Genomic DNA, 17,967 nt, shown 5'->3' on the forward strand with positions numbered 1-17,967 from the left:
GTGGAAAGGAAAAATCATTATTTACAAGAAATGGCAAGAACTCTGTTGATTGAAAGCAAGATTCCTTTTCATTTTTGGGTAGATGCAGTTTTTACAACTTGTTATATCATTAACAGAGCTTTTCTCAGACCCATTCTTGAGAAAACCCCTATGAGCTTTACAAAGGCAGAAAGCCCAATATTTCATATTTTCGTGTATTTGGTTGTAAATGCTTTATACTCAAAAATCCAAATGACCACTCTGGTAAGTTTGATGAGAAAGCAGAAGAAGGATTTTTCCTTGGATATTCTACTACAAGTAAGGCATACAGAGTCTTCAACAAGAATTCTCAGACTGTGGAAGAAATAATAAATGTGAGGTTTGATGAAAATATTCAGAATCACAAAGATGAATATGAACCATCTTCCAATATTCAAGAGTTATCTGAAGCTCAACAAGAATCTCCAAAGATCGTTGAATCTGTAGAAGAAGGAAAAGAAGAATTAATCGAGACTCAATCAGAACCTTTAGAGTCTGATGTTATTCAGAAGGAAAGATTCGACAGAAACTGGAAACATAAATCCAGTCATCCGAAGAACCTCATCATTGGAGAAATGAAAGATGGCATCAAGACTAGATCTAAACACAAAGACAGTATCAGCAACTTGGCGTTGATATCAGAAATAAAACCAAAAGAAGTTGGTGAAGCATTATCAGATGAAAGCTGGATCGAAGCTATGCAGGAGGAACTTCAGCAGTTCAGAATCAGTAGAGTATGGGAACTTATGCCAAGACCCAAAAATCATCCAGTAATTGGAACAAAATGGGTATTCAGAAATAAACTGGATGACAAAGGGAAAGTCACTAGAAACAAAGCAAGACTTGTAGCAAAAGGCTACTCACAAAAAGAAGGCATATATTATGATAAAACCTATGCACCAGTTGCTAGGTTAGAAGCCATTAGGCTACTATTAGCTTATGCTTGTTTCCATGATTTTAAATTGTTCCAAATAGACGTGAAGAGTGCTTTCCTTAATGGTTATATCAAAGAAGAAGTATATGTGGAACAACCACCTGGTTTTGAAGAACCAAGGAAGACTGATTATGTCTATTAAATTAAAAAGGCTCTTTATGGTCTAAAACAAGCACCTTGTGCTTGGTATGAGAGGTTAAGTAACTTTCTTCTGCAAAATGACTTCACCAAAGGTAAGGTTGATACAACTTTATTCATTAAGAGGAAAGGTAAGGATTTTTTACTTGTACAAATTTATGTTGATGATATCATTTGTTGATCCTCTAACGAACTGCTCTGCAAAGAATTTTCTAAGAATATGCAGAATGAGTTCGAGAAGAGTATGCTGGGCGAATTGACATTCTTTCTCGGCCTACAAGTGAAACAAACCAAAGATGGTACATTCATTTGCCAAGAGAAGTATGCAAAGGAGATTGTCAAGAAGTTTAGATTGCAAAATTGCAAGAAAACAGTCATTCCCATGTCTCATTCATCCAAACTGGACAAAAATGAAAATGGTAAAAAGGTTGATCAGAAGGTATATAGAAGCATGATAGGATCATTGTTATATCTTACTACATCTAGACCTGACATATTGTTTAGTGTCTGTATGTGTGCAAGATTTCAATCTGACCCAAAAGAATCACATCTTTCTGCAGTTAAAAGAATAATCAAATACATTGAAACTTATCCAATGTTAGGTCCTTGGTATTCCAAAGAATTAGATTTTACTCTTACTGGTTATTCTGATGCTGATTTAGCTGGATGTAAAGTGGACAGGAAAAGTACTACAGGAACATGTCAACTACTTGGAAATATGTTGGTGTCCTGGTACTCAAAGTTCAGATTTAGATATAAGATGTTCAAACAATATCATAAAAGTCATTTGGACTCTAATTATGAAATATTCAGATTCTACTGAAGACCTATGCTGACTCAAGTCCTGAATTAGAAATTCTTTAGACGCTGAAATTTCTCAGACGCTGAAGTTTTTCAGTTGCAGAAGTAAAACTCATTCATAAGGAATCACAATAGCTAGTGATCTGGTATGGATTTCACAAAAGGAAGGTTTTGATTGACTCAATCTTAGTCTAATTGATTGACAATCAAACATTATGACAAGTATGCATTACAATGGATAAAGCTCTACTTATGGAAATCAAGATTCTGATTGTATGGGCGATCGGAATCAGCGGGATTCAGATTTTGTCAACCAACGGCTACTCAATCCATTTTATACAAATCTGTCCAAGATGAAGATTGGAAGATGATTCTCTAAAGACTGTCCAACGGCTAGTTTGGAAGTGGAGGAGTATAAAAGGAGACCTACGAGAAGCAAAAGGTAGAACGAAATCCAGAATCAACAAGTCCAAAATCTGAGCATACTCCGATCCTTTCTCTTGTCTTTCTTGAGCTAAACATTAAGATCTTGATGGACACTTTGTAAGAGTGATTGTGTGAGATAGAGAGTCCTATCATACACAAAAGTGCTGTCACTCAAAAGATGTAATTTCTCTTGATTACATAGTGAAATCCAACCAGTAAGCTGTCAGCGTGGGAGAGTAGGCGTAGGCTTGCTATAAGCCGAACCACTATAAATTTGTGTGCCATTTTTCTATCACTTATCTCTTACTTTACATACTGCACATCAAGAGCACTGTCTATTTAAACTGTTTTGAATCTGAATTTTATTCAGTCTTAATTGTGGTCAATTATTTCTTCTTAAATTGATAAAAATTGTTTAAGATTACCTATTCACCCCTCTCTAGGTGATCCTTGCTAGCTCCATCAAGCAACGGCAGCAGGCTCGACTCATGACTGGAAGAGCTGGAAGTGTCACAATGAGGGGCTCACGGTGTAGCAGCAGCTCGAGGAGGTGTCACTGGTGCAGCAAGCTCATGATGGAGATGCTCGAGTCTTGACTAACAAACCTGCAAAGTAAAGATTATTGACTGGAGGAGCTCATTGCTTGCTGGTGTCTTCGCTTCGTAAAGCATATCAGTGCGGGTGCAGCAGAGCAGGTCGTGAGCTGGATTTGTCTCACGGCAGGGAATAGCTAGAACTAGTCGAAGCAGCTTGCAGTGTAGAGAGCTTCACGTCATCGTCGAGGTGCTCGCAGTGGCTCTACAATGGTGACAAGCTTGGCATAACTTGTTGGAGAAACATCTCAAAGACTTTTGATGATCCGAAAACTATCCTTAATATAATATTTACTATGATATATTGTGGATGTTCGTGATAGTATATAAAAGACAGAAGTGATATCCGGGAAGGAAAAAGATCATAAATCTATTCTATTCGTAAACATCACCAATGAACTAAAAGATCAGTTGATGGCAATGTTTGTGTCAATACTAGAGATATCATGTCATTAGTGATGTTGAAGCAATGACCATTGCAGATGATTGTTGTAGAAGTCCAATATATCCATTGCCGCTTGGAGATGTGCACCTGAAGAACTGGAAGACGTTAGAATACCGGAAACAGGCTTTCTAACAAACTTGTCAGATCCATTAGCGAAGGGACAATAGCAGAAGCTATTTTCGGCTAGCTTGCAAATGTTCAGGAAAAAGGATTGTATGGGCAGTTTTTGTCACATCCTAGCCTCGAGTTATTAATGCGACATTCCAGGCGCGTCCCCGTGCCGTTTCTTTTATCTTTTTATTAAAAGCATGCGAAATCGTACAACAAATACCCAGACAAGCTGTCGGAAAAAATAATTTTGCAATACACTACTTCTTATATTACATGAGTATATTTTACAAGCTCTTTTTTCTACGGGCTCTTTTCTCTTTTCAACACAGTACATGTATCCGCATAGGCTAGGGGAAATTCCTATCTCTTCTAGCATGATTATAGCTCCCAAAACTAGTGTGATACTTTCATATTTACAAATCTGAAAAACAACGGAGTGAGTCAAGGACTTAGTAAGTAAAACTCACTAAACTTCGAATATGAGGACGCTTCGCCATCTAACAAAGCATATGTCATAGCCACGTCAATTGATGGCAGATCAATAGCAAAGATGCTTCAAACACACTTGTCTTTGTGCATGAGATGATCTCATCTTGCCTTTTCTATTCATGCATCAATAATACAATCAAGAGCATGCACATGAGGGTTCATTCATTATTACAACCTTTCACACGGTTTTTCCGGAATCCACCTGGCAACGTTCCCTAATCTAAGGGTAACGGCTATCATCCGAAATCCATCGGGTATTTGAACTTAATCGGACAACATCCTCTATCAAGGGCGGTTACTATTAATCCGAACTTAATCGGGTAACGTCCCCCAATCAAGGGCGATAGCTATTCATCTGAACTTAATCGGGCAACGTCCCCAATCAAGGGCGACGGCTATACTTTTCCCTTGCGTGACCATGCCAACAAGCATCATACCAACTTGAGTATTTCACACGAAGTGTATATCATGTCATGTTACCTCTAAAGTCTTAAGTCATGCCGGGCACAAAACCAAGCTCGTGACCCGAACCGATTAGTCATGGCACCGACCTACACCAAGCAAGGCTTGGATCGGTACCCCTCAATACCGACCCTCCAAGCAAGGCTCGTTCCGACACACCTCGACGCCGAGCCAAACCAAACGAGACTTGTTTATGGCTCGGGCGTGCTCTCAAACATGATGCCAAACACATCAACAAACCTTACAAATGTAAATGCAAGTACGGCAAGCTATATCAAGTGTTCACAAATCATAGAATTCATGCAAGCACCGCAAGCACATGACTCGCCCAACAACATAACACATCACCCTAGCCAAGGTTTAGTAAGTCTACTTACTATCCAACCAAGCACAACAAGAACATAACTCATTCAACAACATAACACATCGCTCTAACCAAAGTTTAGTAGGTTTACTTACTACTCTTCAATATCGTGGCCGTGTGTGGCCTAGGGGTGAGCCGAACGACAAGGACACGGCGCGGCTCGGGCACGGACGTGGCAAGGGCGCGGCTCGGGCACGGACGTGGCAAGGGCACGGCCGAGAAAGAGAGGGCAGCCAAGAGAGAGTGAGGGTGTGAGGGAGAGAGAGAGTGGTGCTGGTGAAATGGTGAGCCAAAGGGTGGAAATGCTAGAGGGGGCTCTTCTATTTATAGGCCTCAACCTCATCATTACTTTGCTAATTGGACCAGTAGTCTTCTTGCATTTAATGCTTAACTTGCTCTCCAAGTTTGGTTCTCTGACTTGCTCTCCAAGTTTGGTTCTCTGACTTGCTCTCCAAGTCTCCTTTAAAAGGAGGATGGTTCTAGAATTCGTGAGGTGTCCTTCTCATTTAATTACATTCATTAATTAGGGGACAATTAAGCTTGGTGACTCACCATCCTTCATTTAATGTCTAGATTTGGTGTAATCATGGACTTTGGATTTTTTGGATTTGATCTTATCCAATACTTGCTCACTAAGACAAGCTTTCCTCTTTAGAATCTTCTATTTTGTCTATTTTTTCCAAGGAATAAAGCAAACATGAGGACTAGGCCAAAGGAAGTGCTAACTTGGTAGGGAATGAGTTCCTCGTGTCCATGCATGATCAACCATGCCTACCCAACCGAGGTTCGTAGTCGAGTCACCATCGGAAGTGGCGGATCTTGGTTAAACTTACTTTAAATGACTAGGCCGGTGGCCCATAGCGTGGGCACAATGGCCGGCACGTAGCCTAGCAGACCGGGTACACGGCTCGTGCATGGCCTGTCCACCTGGTTGTTAGCCTGGACGGGCGCAGGGTTGGGCGCAGGATTGGGCCGCTAGCCGAACAAACCGGGCACATGACCCGTGCAGACCGAGCGCATGGCCCGTGCACGACTTAGCGCGCTGCCCATCCACAGTTATCCACAGATCGGATGGGCACTTGGTCGGCGCTTGGGCTGGCCTTTGGGCTTACGGAAGAGTCCAAGTTAGGCACATGGCCCAGCACATTGCTCGGCACACGACTTAGGCATATGACCCATTCGGCGAGGTCGTCGAACCAATCTGCTACCGATCCATGACTGGTCTGTGGCCCGTCCAAGTGGTCCATGGCCTATCCACGACCGGTCCATGACCAAGCATACTTGGTTCGTGGACGATCCTCAATTGTCATGTAGTTGTGCGGGATCAATCGTTTTGTGACCAACACATGGTCGTATGGATCGATCCATGGTCGTCTGCATTCGATACATAGTTGTGCGGAATCACCCGCGATCGGAATAAGACTACGCGGTACCAATCCATGATCGTCCATCAATCCGTGGTGGTACAAGATCGTCCCACGACCAACCCTTAAGGTTGAGTAGCCAATCCATGACTAAATAGTCGGGTCACTTGTATGGTCATTGGATTAATTCACTGCTGATTCCTTTGATCATTCCAAGGCCGATCTTTTGATCATACCATAGCTGATCCCTTGGTTACCCTTCCGATTAGATTGATTGGTTCATGACTTATCCTTGGATTGGTCCATAGTTGATTTTTCTTGCGATCGGCAAGCTAGTTCTATAGCCATTCTGTATAGCCAAAATTGTGGATGTCATAATTTTACCTTTAGATAGAAGCGCCAACATATCTCTAATGGCTCATTGCTTCTCTGAGACATCTCCAACGAGAAGATTGAAGATGCTTCTATATAAGAGAATATCTTGAAAGCAATATGTTAAGACGCGTAATATATAAAATCTACAAATCTGCTGAAAGCTGTGTTCTTAGCGAAAAAGTGTTTCATTCTCTTCCGATCTTCATTGTAGCAACACCTGATTTCTGATAGTGTGATCTATCATATGAAAGGATTGGTGTTTATTGGTTGTAACTTGTCTAGTAGATTGCTGGTGCAATCCAGTCTAACTTGTAGCTGTTAGTCTGGATAGCGGACATAGGCTCGGGGATAAAGTTGAATCACTATATATCGTTGTGTGCTATTGTTTCTCTCACTCTTACTTACACCAACACTCAATCTGTTCACATTATTTGAAATTTCTGCTTGACCTGATTTTTGCATAGTAGCTGCCAATTTCCGGAAAATTGTCAAAGTCTTTTAAAAACAACCTATTCACCCCTTTACGTTATACTGTTAGCCACAACATAACCTGCAAAACAGAACACTCCAAGGTAGTGGAGGACTCCGGCTGTGGATCGATCAAGATGGGCTGTTGCGGATCACTGTGAGCCGCGGCAATGTGAGGACAAAAGCAAGTCACTGACGCGGGAGCAACCGTCGTGACTCATGGTAGGCATTTGTCACATCCTCAATTTCAGTCCCGGGGAAATGGCTATGGTTTAAGTTTGATAGTTTTCCAATTGAAATCAAGTTTTTACTCTTGTTTTGGAAAACCCAGTTTTGGATCCTTTGTACCCCTTCGTTTTGTTATTTTTGGGGAGACTTTGGTGATCCGAATTTCCAAACACTTTCTTCTTGAAAGTTTCTCCAAACATCCTGAGGTTTTACATACTTTAAGTTCAGAATTTTTGGAGTTGATATGAGTGGAACGATGGCCTGATTTTCGGACCGTGTGAAACTGCCCAGAATAGGTATTTCGGTGATGTTCACCCATTCTTTATTTTCTACAAGCTTTTCTGGGCCGATTTTGGAAAAGTTTCCTTCACAAAAGTTGTTGAGAACTTCCTTTTCTATAAATTATATAAATTTGGCAATTTTTTGAGATGATTTGGATTATGGACAAAGCTTACTTTGGGAAACAAGAATTCTGTTCCAGTGAACTGTTTTTAGTCTGTCTTTGAACTACTAAAAATGGTGTTTACAGAAAGATTCAGAATTCGTGTTCTTCATGAAAAATGTTTTTTAAGGTATTTTTTATGACATATTCAAATTTGAGAATTTTTTAAGTCCATTTACTATGTTTTTAAGTCCAATTTCGTGAACAGTGCAAAACTGTCCGGTTTTGTCGGATTTCAAAGATTCAGCATTTTCTATACGAGAACGTTGGAATTTGGACTTGGTGTCTTCTGGTGATTTAAAATACACATTCTGAGCTTTCAAATGAGATATTTTATACTTTGATTGGAGAAAACCCTAGAAAGTTTGACTAAGTCAAACCTTATCATCTTCATCATTACTCTCATTTATTGCTTGGCCTTTTTTTCCACAAGCCTTTATGAAGCCATTATGAAGCCTTGGTCATCAAGTATTGACCAAGGGAGAGAGAGACGAGTCACGGCCAGCTTGGGGGGAGAGAGAGAGACCCATGGCCAATGCGTGAGGAGAGAGAGAGGAAGACATAATTAGCCATCTTCTTCATGATTTTTGGATTAGGCTATTAATGGTTGGATGACACGCGCGCTTACCTCATCTCCCAAGTGACACGCGCGCTTACCTCACCTCCCCGATGACACGTACGCTTACTTCATCAACTCAAGCCTTGCTCCTCTATAAATAGAAGCCATTAGGGAGAAATTGGCACACCTTTTCGCAAGACACAACCGACCGAGAGAGAGAGAGAGAGAGAGAGAGAGAGAGAGAGAGAGAGAGAGAGAGAGAGAGAGAGAGAGAGAGAGAGAGAACCGTGAGGGTGAGAGAGAAAACCGAGAGAGAAAGAAAGCCGAGGGAGAGAAGAGAAACGCCGACACCGTGAGTTGTCCGAGACCCGAGGCCATTACTTTTCCCGCCCATTCTCTACCCTTTAGTTCCTGTTTTATTATGTAAGTGAGATTTTACTACCGGGAAATGACGTTGAAATACGTTGTATCACGAGCTTTCCCCGTTCTCGGTTCTTGGTGTTCCGATGTTGTGTTCTCTATAACAAGTTTGCCTTGTTTCGTGTTTTTGCATGTTATCTAACACGAATTAGAAACCGAGGCGCGACACATGAGGTAAACCGTGATTTAGCCATGCCTGGAATCCTTGTTTTATGCTTGCTATGCCCGTTGTTGTTTGATCGGCCACGGAGGCCGGTACGGTAAGAATGTTTCGTGTAATGACGATTGATATGTCCTCGCCTGTTAGTAAAATTTTACTTGTTGAGTCTCCCCGACTCATCCCCCGTTGTTTCCCATTTTTTCAGGTCCGTAGGATGGCATCTCCCCCAGCCCGCGTTGGTAATCCCGTGGAGCAGAGAGCCGAAGTGCTCACCGTGATAGATGTCAGAAAAGACCGCGCCTACCGTCGAATCACGATGCTTGTGACGATTCGATGAGGGCCTAACGGACTTGGTGCCTCATTCGTGCGTAGGTTCAACGGTGCTTTGGCGGTGTGGGCGGGCCGGCTCCGGGATAAAGCCACGGGTGGGATGTGAGATGGCCAGACGGACGGGACTGGGGTGGAGGTGAAGAAGCGAGGAGGGAGAAGCTGTAGTGGGTATAGGATAACCCAAGTCAAGATTTGCTATTTATAGTCGGCTATGAAATATGTGTTGTTTGCCATGACCCGAAGGGCTTGTTAAAACATGTTTGTATGCATTATAAACATAAGGTTTGCTCATGATGCTTCTTGTCTAATTTCCGCTGTTGTTTTGAATGTGATTGTCCCGATATTATGCTTCCACTCGTGTGTAAAGAAAGATAATAATGAAAGGGACGTCACATGAATAACCCCGAGGTAGGGGCGTTACAGCATTGGTCATAGCAAGGGCTCAGCCAGCGTCGGGTGGCAAGCGGCAGTAGCAAGGTGTGGCAATGAGGTGCTCAGCGGTGTGCTCGGCCATGTGGTGTTCACGCCCCCGACCTTTTCCTCCGATCCTATCTCATGTCATTAGTATAGGTTGCATTTAATTATAATATAGCACACATGTCATTTTAGATTTCATGTTAGTTCATCAATGTATGTTAGATTATAATTCATGTAGTCATAACACTTTAATTTAGTCATGTTTATTTCAAAGAAGAAAAACTCAAAAAGAATTAATTGGCCTTGCATAATTACATTTAGAAATCATATATAGGTCATGCCTGCATTACATCATCGTTTGCTCTCTAGTTAACACATTGTAGAATCCATGTTCAATGGGGCGAATTAAAAAGCTTTGCTTTTGCTTGCTTAGTGATTACATGTTCTTTGGTTATGTTTAAAGCAATTTATTTACAGCTTTGACGAGTTGTACATTATTGCTTGCACACTCATATTATCACCTCTCGCAAGTTAGTGGCTAATTACTTTCAAAATAAAGAGAAAATGTACCGAAATGGCGTTAGATTAATACAGTGTGATAAAGTCCCTGTATCCATGAATCTCTAGTTTCTAGAAATAAAATGCACTTCCAAATTTTACCTGGGTCTCTAATAGACCCATAATTGATTGGTGGTGGCTCCAAAATAAATTGAATTGCATGTTAAAAAATGATAAATGAAAACCTCAAGTTGCAATCAGAATGGGTTTGGGAGAGTCCGTGCTAGGTGACGGTACTATCTCTTTAATAAGTAAATATTTATTCTCGCCTAATAATCCATTTCCTTTCTCTTGATTTTTACCCCGAGAAAAGCTGCGACAAAATGTATCGTAATCTCGTGAAGGGAACCCCAATTGCGTTCACAGTAAGGAACAACAGATCTGCATCCGCATGAGCGATTGCATGTGATCGTACATGATTGCATGTGATCGCACATGCGCTTGTTGCGATCTATAGGTTCGTGGGAATGATGCTAGTCATTTTGACTTCACGTCAATAGCATGAAATCCGAGATATGCATCGACGTTGACTTGACTCACTGTTCATGAAGTATGCTGTGCAGGTTGTGGCTCAGAGGTGAATGGAACAAGACAGCTAACGTGACCCTCTCGGGCCCATCTCCTTTCGTATCGTAATCTTGGAATTTGAAAGGAGAATCCACGTCCACGTGATCATCTTGTAGATGGGATCGATACTGAAGGAACAAGAGAGGATGAGAACCGACAAAAATTCACAAGCAAATAGTCGAAGAGCAAATTCGAAGAACGCCCATTAAATTGCACTTTCCAAGCACCTTATCTCAACACTTAAGCGGGAATGTTATGAACTCGTGAAGTGACGAGGACGAGAGGACCGCCGATAAACTCGCTTCTTCTCTACCATGTATACATATCTCAAAGAACTTTCATTCAGAATCAATACTACATAATTAACTGTTGTTAGTTGATTCGTAGATGTTTGCTATTCATGTTGGTAGTAAGTGATCAGCAGCAAGAGTTTTACTCAATATTCACTTGCTGCATGCAGAAAAAAGGCTTCAAAACTATATTGCAATGGTGTATCAATCTGACTCATGGGGCTTCATCCCTTCTAATTACGTGACAATCTCATCTATCTCTTCTTCTTTTTTTTCTCTCGGTCGAAAGTCTTATCATCGCTTTAATTCGAGGGTGCTTAGTCATTTCGCTTTCAGCGTGTCCACTGCATGCGTGGATGCCAAAATTTTGCGGCGCCTATTGCGGAATTCTAGACAATTTTATCTTTTTACTATTTTATCATTTTATTTCCTTTTCTACTAATCCAGAGAGGGCGTGTCATGGAGATCCAGCCACCTAGAAGCTCGCGAAACACTCTACAAGTTCCACGAACAGGTTACGTCCAGACTTTTGGCCTGTGCATAGATCGTTTATCTTGATCAGATCACACGGGAAAATAATTCTTTACGAATATCTCAATTTCATTATTAGGTGTTTGTTTGCATCTATCAGGAAGATAGGCTTTATTTTAGTATAAAAATGATGATTAGGATATCGCTAAGATTCTTTTAATCAAAGGTCTTAGGACGTCGAACATTATTCTTTAGAGAATTAACTTATAAATCGATGCGATAAACTCTAAGTGAATGATCCTTCAAGTAAGTGAGACATATTCAATAAGCACGTCTATCTAATCCCCTCTATTGTATCCGTATCAACCTTTTCTCGGTTGATTTTGCTGTCTCCGGAGAATCCCAACGTGAAATGCACTTCTCTTGTGAGACGTGCTAGTTTAGGCTCATCGATCCCTATCAAAAACCTAACTAAATCATCGGTGCTTTCATCACCTACATACCTAAGAAAAAGTGACGTCACCCCAAGAACACATTACCTAATATGTCTATCTATACCTAAGAAATTTAGGCCTTCCATGATTGCTCACTCGCTTTAATTAAGCAAAGTTCCCTTTTATTTTTCTCTTAACTATTGTTACGATAGAGTTTTCATGTAGGCCAAGCATCACATCAATTACAAAAATTGAAGGCGTGTTTGTTTTAAGGAAAACTTCATGATAAAAAAAAATGCTCACTGAAAAATTATTTTTTAGGAATTTTTTTTCTTCTTTTCAGATCAGGGAATTTCACTTTCGTAACTTCAAGCATGCATATTTTCTTTGAACATAAATGATATTATGTTAACTGATCATTTTTAGTAAACCAAACGCTTGAAATCCAAAAAACCGATTTGTTGATTATTTTTCTCAAACAAACACACTCTTAATACGAGACGAGACACTAATCGCACTCTCTAGCTAAAAGCGCACAAAGCATCGATCGGTGCATGTAATACATGACTATTTGTCACACGCAATGATAGACATAAAAAAAAAAGAGGTTGTATTCTGTTGTCTTGATGATCGGAGAAGTTGGTGGATATGAATGTAATGTCACTATGACACAATCCCTCCAATTTTAGAAGGTATAGTTTAGTCAGTTCGGTCACCGAACGTCACACCACTCAATAATATTCGCAAGCTAACCAATAGATGCAAAAATCAATTAGGATATTACTTATGAGAAGGGCATTCCACCACCAGATTGATATCGTCGAGGTTTCAAATACATTTGCTCTTCCTTCATCATATAAGTTAAGCTTTTCAGTTGAAAATTCTAACACGTTGAACTCCAGGAGTGCGGTATCACGTCTAGCTGTCCAAGATCATGTGATTTGTTAGAGATAAATGAGTAGATTCTTCATATCTCCCTTTATCGTGCATGGTTGATCAATCAAAGATATGCATAATCAATGGAGTATATTAATCTGACCAAAAAAAAAAAAAACGGGGGGGGTGTATTCACAATCACAGGAGATGCGGAGAATATTATGATTATCTCTTACAAATTACACGAACAATCCAGGATATGCACAATTAAGGGAGATTTTGAAAATCTCATTAATATCTCTTACATGATTAATGTGAAGTGCATGCAACCTAATAAAGATAAGGCCAATCAATTATAGTCATCCACATTCCACAAGAAAATGAGGGAACGAGAAAGAGATGACAAATCTTGTGGAAAATACATAACCAAACAAAAAAGGGAAAGGAACAAAGCTTTGTGGAAAAAATTGTGCATACTATGAATGTGGCAATTGCCAGTCCATGTGCCTGCGATTCAGCAAGTGTACGTACAGAAAAGTACTACACACATATTCATCACATGGAGGAAACAAGGAAATGGTAGCGGATCCACACAAGATATCAATCAGTTTTTTTACCCAAAAAAAAGAAAGATAATCAATCAGTTTCACTTGACTAGGCTCGTCCAAAATAAAAAAATTATTTCAGATAACTAGCAAATATGAAAAAAAATTGTCATTTAAAAAAATTTCGCGAAATTGCCTAATTATATAGCACTTGAATGATCAATTAACGAAATGAAATTATCTGACACAATATAAAGGAATCGTGAACATGCATGCGAAAAAGGAAAATACTTTTTGATTTGGACTTATTTTGGTAACTTTGATATTAAGATAAAAACATATTAAAGCTTTGAAAAATGAAATATGTGATAGATAAAATAGAACTGTCGATTTATGCATTTGTCCATTGATAGGAAGACTTGTAAAATAATTTATCGAGGATATGTGTAGATTCTGAGGAAGGAAAAAAGAAGAAGGAATTGTGATATCTTAAAAATAAGAGTTTCTCTTTACTTTATATAATAGTACAGATGAGAATTCATCCCCTCTCCTATACTTAATTTCTAGCAGGTTAATGTTGATATAGCTTGAAATTCTGTTCTTGATATCTTAGACTCTTAATGTAAGAAATTCGCAGCGACATCATCTTTTAAACCAAGAAAACAAAACTGAAATCATCTATGAGAAGCCTATCACTTGAGAATCGATGAATGTTTTCGTAAGGTCCAAACATTCAAACATCATTTAAGACAGAAAAAAAAGGAAAAAGGAAATCATTCAATACCAATGTTAAAAACATGAAGCCTAGACGCATGTTTTAGCAAGTTTGTAGAACTTATCTAGTCCATGAACAACATCCTCGAATCCTAGCCATGATCGAACAAGCATGCGATACGATCAACCCATGAATTTAATAGTAAGGCCTATCAATAGTCCAACCCAAGAATATCTTCTCAGAAGGCCACAAAAGACTGGCCCAAGAACAGAGTCTCCACTTTGCGTACTGCTCTTTAATTTATTTTCATGCTTAGTACATATTGAGAACCCCCGATTTCTTTAACGAAGAGCAGGTCGACTTCAATCTCGAGCTCGAGCTCTAAGCTCGTGTCTAACTGTACAATGGAGCCTCACCTGATGAACGTAAACAAAGACGGTTTACCTACATTCATTAAGATAAATTAAATCGAAAGGCTCAGACACGTGTCATTATAAAGGAACAAGATCGCATTGTCTAGTACATGCACTTAGTATTGCTATTTCATGGCACATTAATACCGATTACATAACCCAACACCACTGGCTTCCTTCCTGTATGTATAATCGTTGACATGTTTCGCTAGGCATCAAATTTTCTATGGTGTGGACAAATTTTAAGACCAGGTCGTTTGTTGACTTTGAGCGCACTATTGAACTTGAATTAGCTTTTATTCAAATGTACGAGCAAAGATTATAGTTTCTCAAAAATAGGATCGTCTCAAGGTTTTCCATATATATATATATAAATATATATATTCTGTTTCTATAAAATTGGTCAAGCAAACTTTCCGACCAGTTAGTCACAAACTGGTTGAATAGCTGAAATATCCATAATACAACCCAATTACCCAATACATCATACATCAAAAATCTCTTGCAACAACACAGCTAATGGTTGTACAATCACCACAACAATATCTAGAAGTAATGAAGAAGTCATCTATGAAATAGAAGGTACTTCCTATTTCACCCCATCACACCATAGTAGAGATACCAATGAATGCGATTGCTATGGAATAGATCTAGTAGCAGACAGCAAAGAAGAATAAAATCACTTGGTCATATGCCGAAGAACTGTAGCAGCGGCACCAATCACTATAGCAGACAATGGTCGACAAATCACTATAGCATTTTTTATTGTTTATTATTGTAGCACTTTTATTGTTCATCACCCTATAAGTACCCATCTCTTCTCACTTAGAGGGACACAACTTTCTTGCCCCGCTCCAAGACTCCCTCTCTCCCTCTCTTCCATTACAGAACTGAGTGGTGGGATGGTTTCTAATTATTTAATCAAATCTCCAACCAGTTAGAAACAAACTAGTCGAAGAGTCGAAATATCCATAATACAACACAATTATCCAGTATATCATTTTTACGGCAAAAATCTCTTGCAACAGCATAGCTAGTGGTTGTATGATCACCACAATAATATGTACAAGTCATGAAGAAGATCATCTCTCAAATAGAAAGAACTTCCAGTTCCATCCAATCACACCATAATAGAAATATCAATGAAAACGACTGCTATGGAATAGATCTTGCATGGATAGCGAAGAATAAAATCACCTGGTCACATGCCAAAGAATTGTAGCAGCGAAGCTGATCACTGTAGTAGATAATGACCGACAAATCACTGTAGCAATTATTGTAGCACTTTTTTTACTGTTCATCATTGTAACAATTTACTGTTCATCACCCTATAAATACCAATCTCTTAGGGACATGCCTTTCTTGCCACACTCCAAGAAGCTCTCTCCTTCAGAATTCCAAAGAATTATGAATGAAATTTTCAATCCATATTGTGAATACATCATAGTCTATATATATATATATATATATATATATATATATATATATATATATATATATATATATACGTCTCTTTTTTTGGGTGGGGTTGATGTAGGACTAGGGTTTGCGACTTTTTCTGCAAATCCCTGGAAAGTGTTTTAGCTTTTGACAAAAAGAAATCTGCAGCCCAAATTATTTTCACTCCTTTTTTCTTTTCCTCATTTTCACTTTTTGAGGAAAGTCACTGTTTTTGTCCTTACCATGTGCATGTGCCCCTTTTTGGTTACTCAATTATTTAAAATCATATCTGGGATTCATATGGCAAGCACCGAAGTTGCAGCCCCAATTTAAGATTCAATTATCTTTCTTTTACTAAAACAAAAGCAAGAAGAAAGTTGGGTGCCTAAGAACTCTTTTAATCTCACATTAATCAACTCCATTCCTTTTACCATCGCATATACCAGAGACTTTACTCATGATTAACAACTTTCCAGCTACGTTAAATTCAAATATATGATTGGAAATTAAAAAGGCTATAAATAACTCAAAAGAAGAAGCTAGCCTGGGGATCCGAGTTTTGATACCACCTTTCATAATTATACTTGTTCAAAATGTTCAAAATCAAGACTTCTAGGATCAATAACATTTACATCGCGAGTACATATGTGTAGCTTCTTAATAATTTTAGTTTTTGATAGTATAATTTAAAAATAGAAAATCATTTTCTCCACTCTCCACTTTCATGTATCGATACCGCCCACAAAAGCGACAGCACATGCGCCTCCTTTTCAACTCCATGCATGGCAATATAGCGATTTAGCATTATCGAGAAAGGGATGACCAAGATAACATTAACAAATCAAAACAAGCTTTTTACGTCTCATTATAACTTCAACCTTTCTCATCTTCTCAACCATCATTAACATCATATGTACTTGCCAAAAAAGTTGAAATACATCAACATAAGGCCAACACTATCAAACAAAAGAGAAGAAAGCATAAACTTGAAAATGCAAATATATGTATCCTAAAAGTAGCGGTGATGATAAATTTCCTTCTTTCCTTTTTTCACAGAGAAGTAGAACATTGGCTTCCTTGCTTGGAACTCAACGGGCCGGTCGGAATCGTTGGCCCGAAATCCATAACCGCGACGCAGTTGACATTTATCCGATAATTCGATGAAACCCAAGTCCCCACCTTCCACCTTACCCTCCCATTCACTTTGACACTGATTGCCAATTTGCCCGCGCTCTGATCACGGCCCACTTCATAACCGAAAGAGGGAGCGACAGGAATCGAACTTCCCACGAGGGAGGCAGTCAAGAGATTGGTGTCCTGGTGCCCTTGATAAAAGGGTGGAAGGGGAGAGTCAAGGGTTATCTGCTGGCCCTTGTAGGTTACATAAACCCGGAGGCCATCGTAGTAGATGCCGACCTTGGTGTTGGGGTTTGTGGCGACAAGGGTGAGTTGGATGGAGGAGTTGATGAGCTGTGGATTGGTGGAGAGGTTGAGTTGGTAGATTTGGGCTTGTTGGAGGGAGAAGCGGGGCTTGGTGGGGTGGAGGAGGAGGTAGACGAGGAGGATGAGGGAGAGGAGGGTGGTGAAGAGAGTGGACAAGGCAAAGAAGAGCTTCTTGTAGAGCTTGGGATTGTCTATGTTGTCGTAGAACCTGGCTTGCTTTTGGGCGCAGTGTTTGGGTGATCTTATGTCGATTTGTGTCATTTGCAATTGAAGGGAGAGAGATGAGAATGAAGGATAAGGAAGGAAGGGGAAGACTTAGGTGATAGATTGGGGTTTTAATAAAGGGAGAGACAAGCCAAAAAGGCGAAGCAACTGTTGGTTTTCTTTGCGGCCATATTGAGTTTGACTGGTAGCTACTCTCTCTCTCTCTCTCTCTCTCTCTCTCTCTCTCTAGATGGAGGGAAGATGTTTGATTGGAAAATTACCATTATCATCTCATGCATGACCAACATGAAATGGCTATTAGGTGACCATATCCCCTTCTTCCTAGTTTGCTTCTGTAGTTTCACTCAAACTGAAGAAGATATGCTTTACAATACTGATGAAAATTTCAAAAAGCACCTTCGACAATGACTGCACCGGTTCCAAATTGATCCCGATTTCGCTCGTAA

At 39.7% G+C, this 17,967-nt stretch overlaps 1 protein-coding gene across 1 annotated transcript; it reads right to left on the bottom strand.

The window, feature by feature from the left end:
• Positions 1–16,686: 16,686 nt before the first annotated feature.
• Positions 16,687–17,612, bottom strand: LOC115680022 (NDR1/HIN1-like protein 26). Its single transcript, XM_056304157.1, has one exon. The coding sequence runs from the start codon at positions 17,555–17,557 to the stop codon at positions 16,904–16,906; it is 654 nt and encodes a 217-aa protein (XP_056160132.1). The 5' UTR covers positions 17,558–17,612; the 3' UTR covers positions 16,687–16,903.
• Between the last annotated feature and the right edge of the window lie 355 nt (positions 17,613–17,967).

The sequence above is a fragment of the Syzygium oleosum genome, unplaced genomic scaffold (genome assembly GCF_021117445.2).
Source record: "Syzygium oleosum isolate NSW1041296 unplaced genomic scaffold, Sole_v2.1 Sole_v2.31, whole genome shotgun sequence".
Classification (NCBI taxonomy): domain Eukaryota; kingdom Viridiplantae; phylum Streptophyta; class Magnoliopsida; order Myrtales; family Myrtaceae; genus Syzygium; species Syzygium oleosum.

What these genes read in the sequence shown, in the direction of transcription:
- LOC115680022 (XM_056304157.1), bottom strand. Translation starts at nt 17,557, where the DNA reads ATGACACAAATCGACATAAGATCACCCAAACACTGCGCCCAAAAGCAA.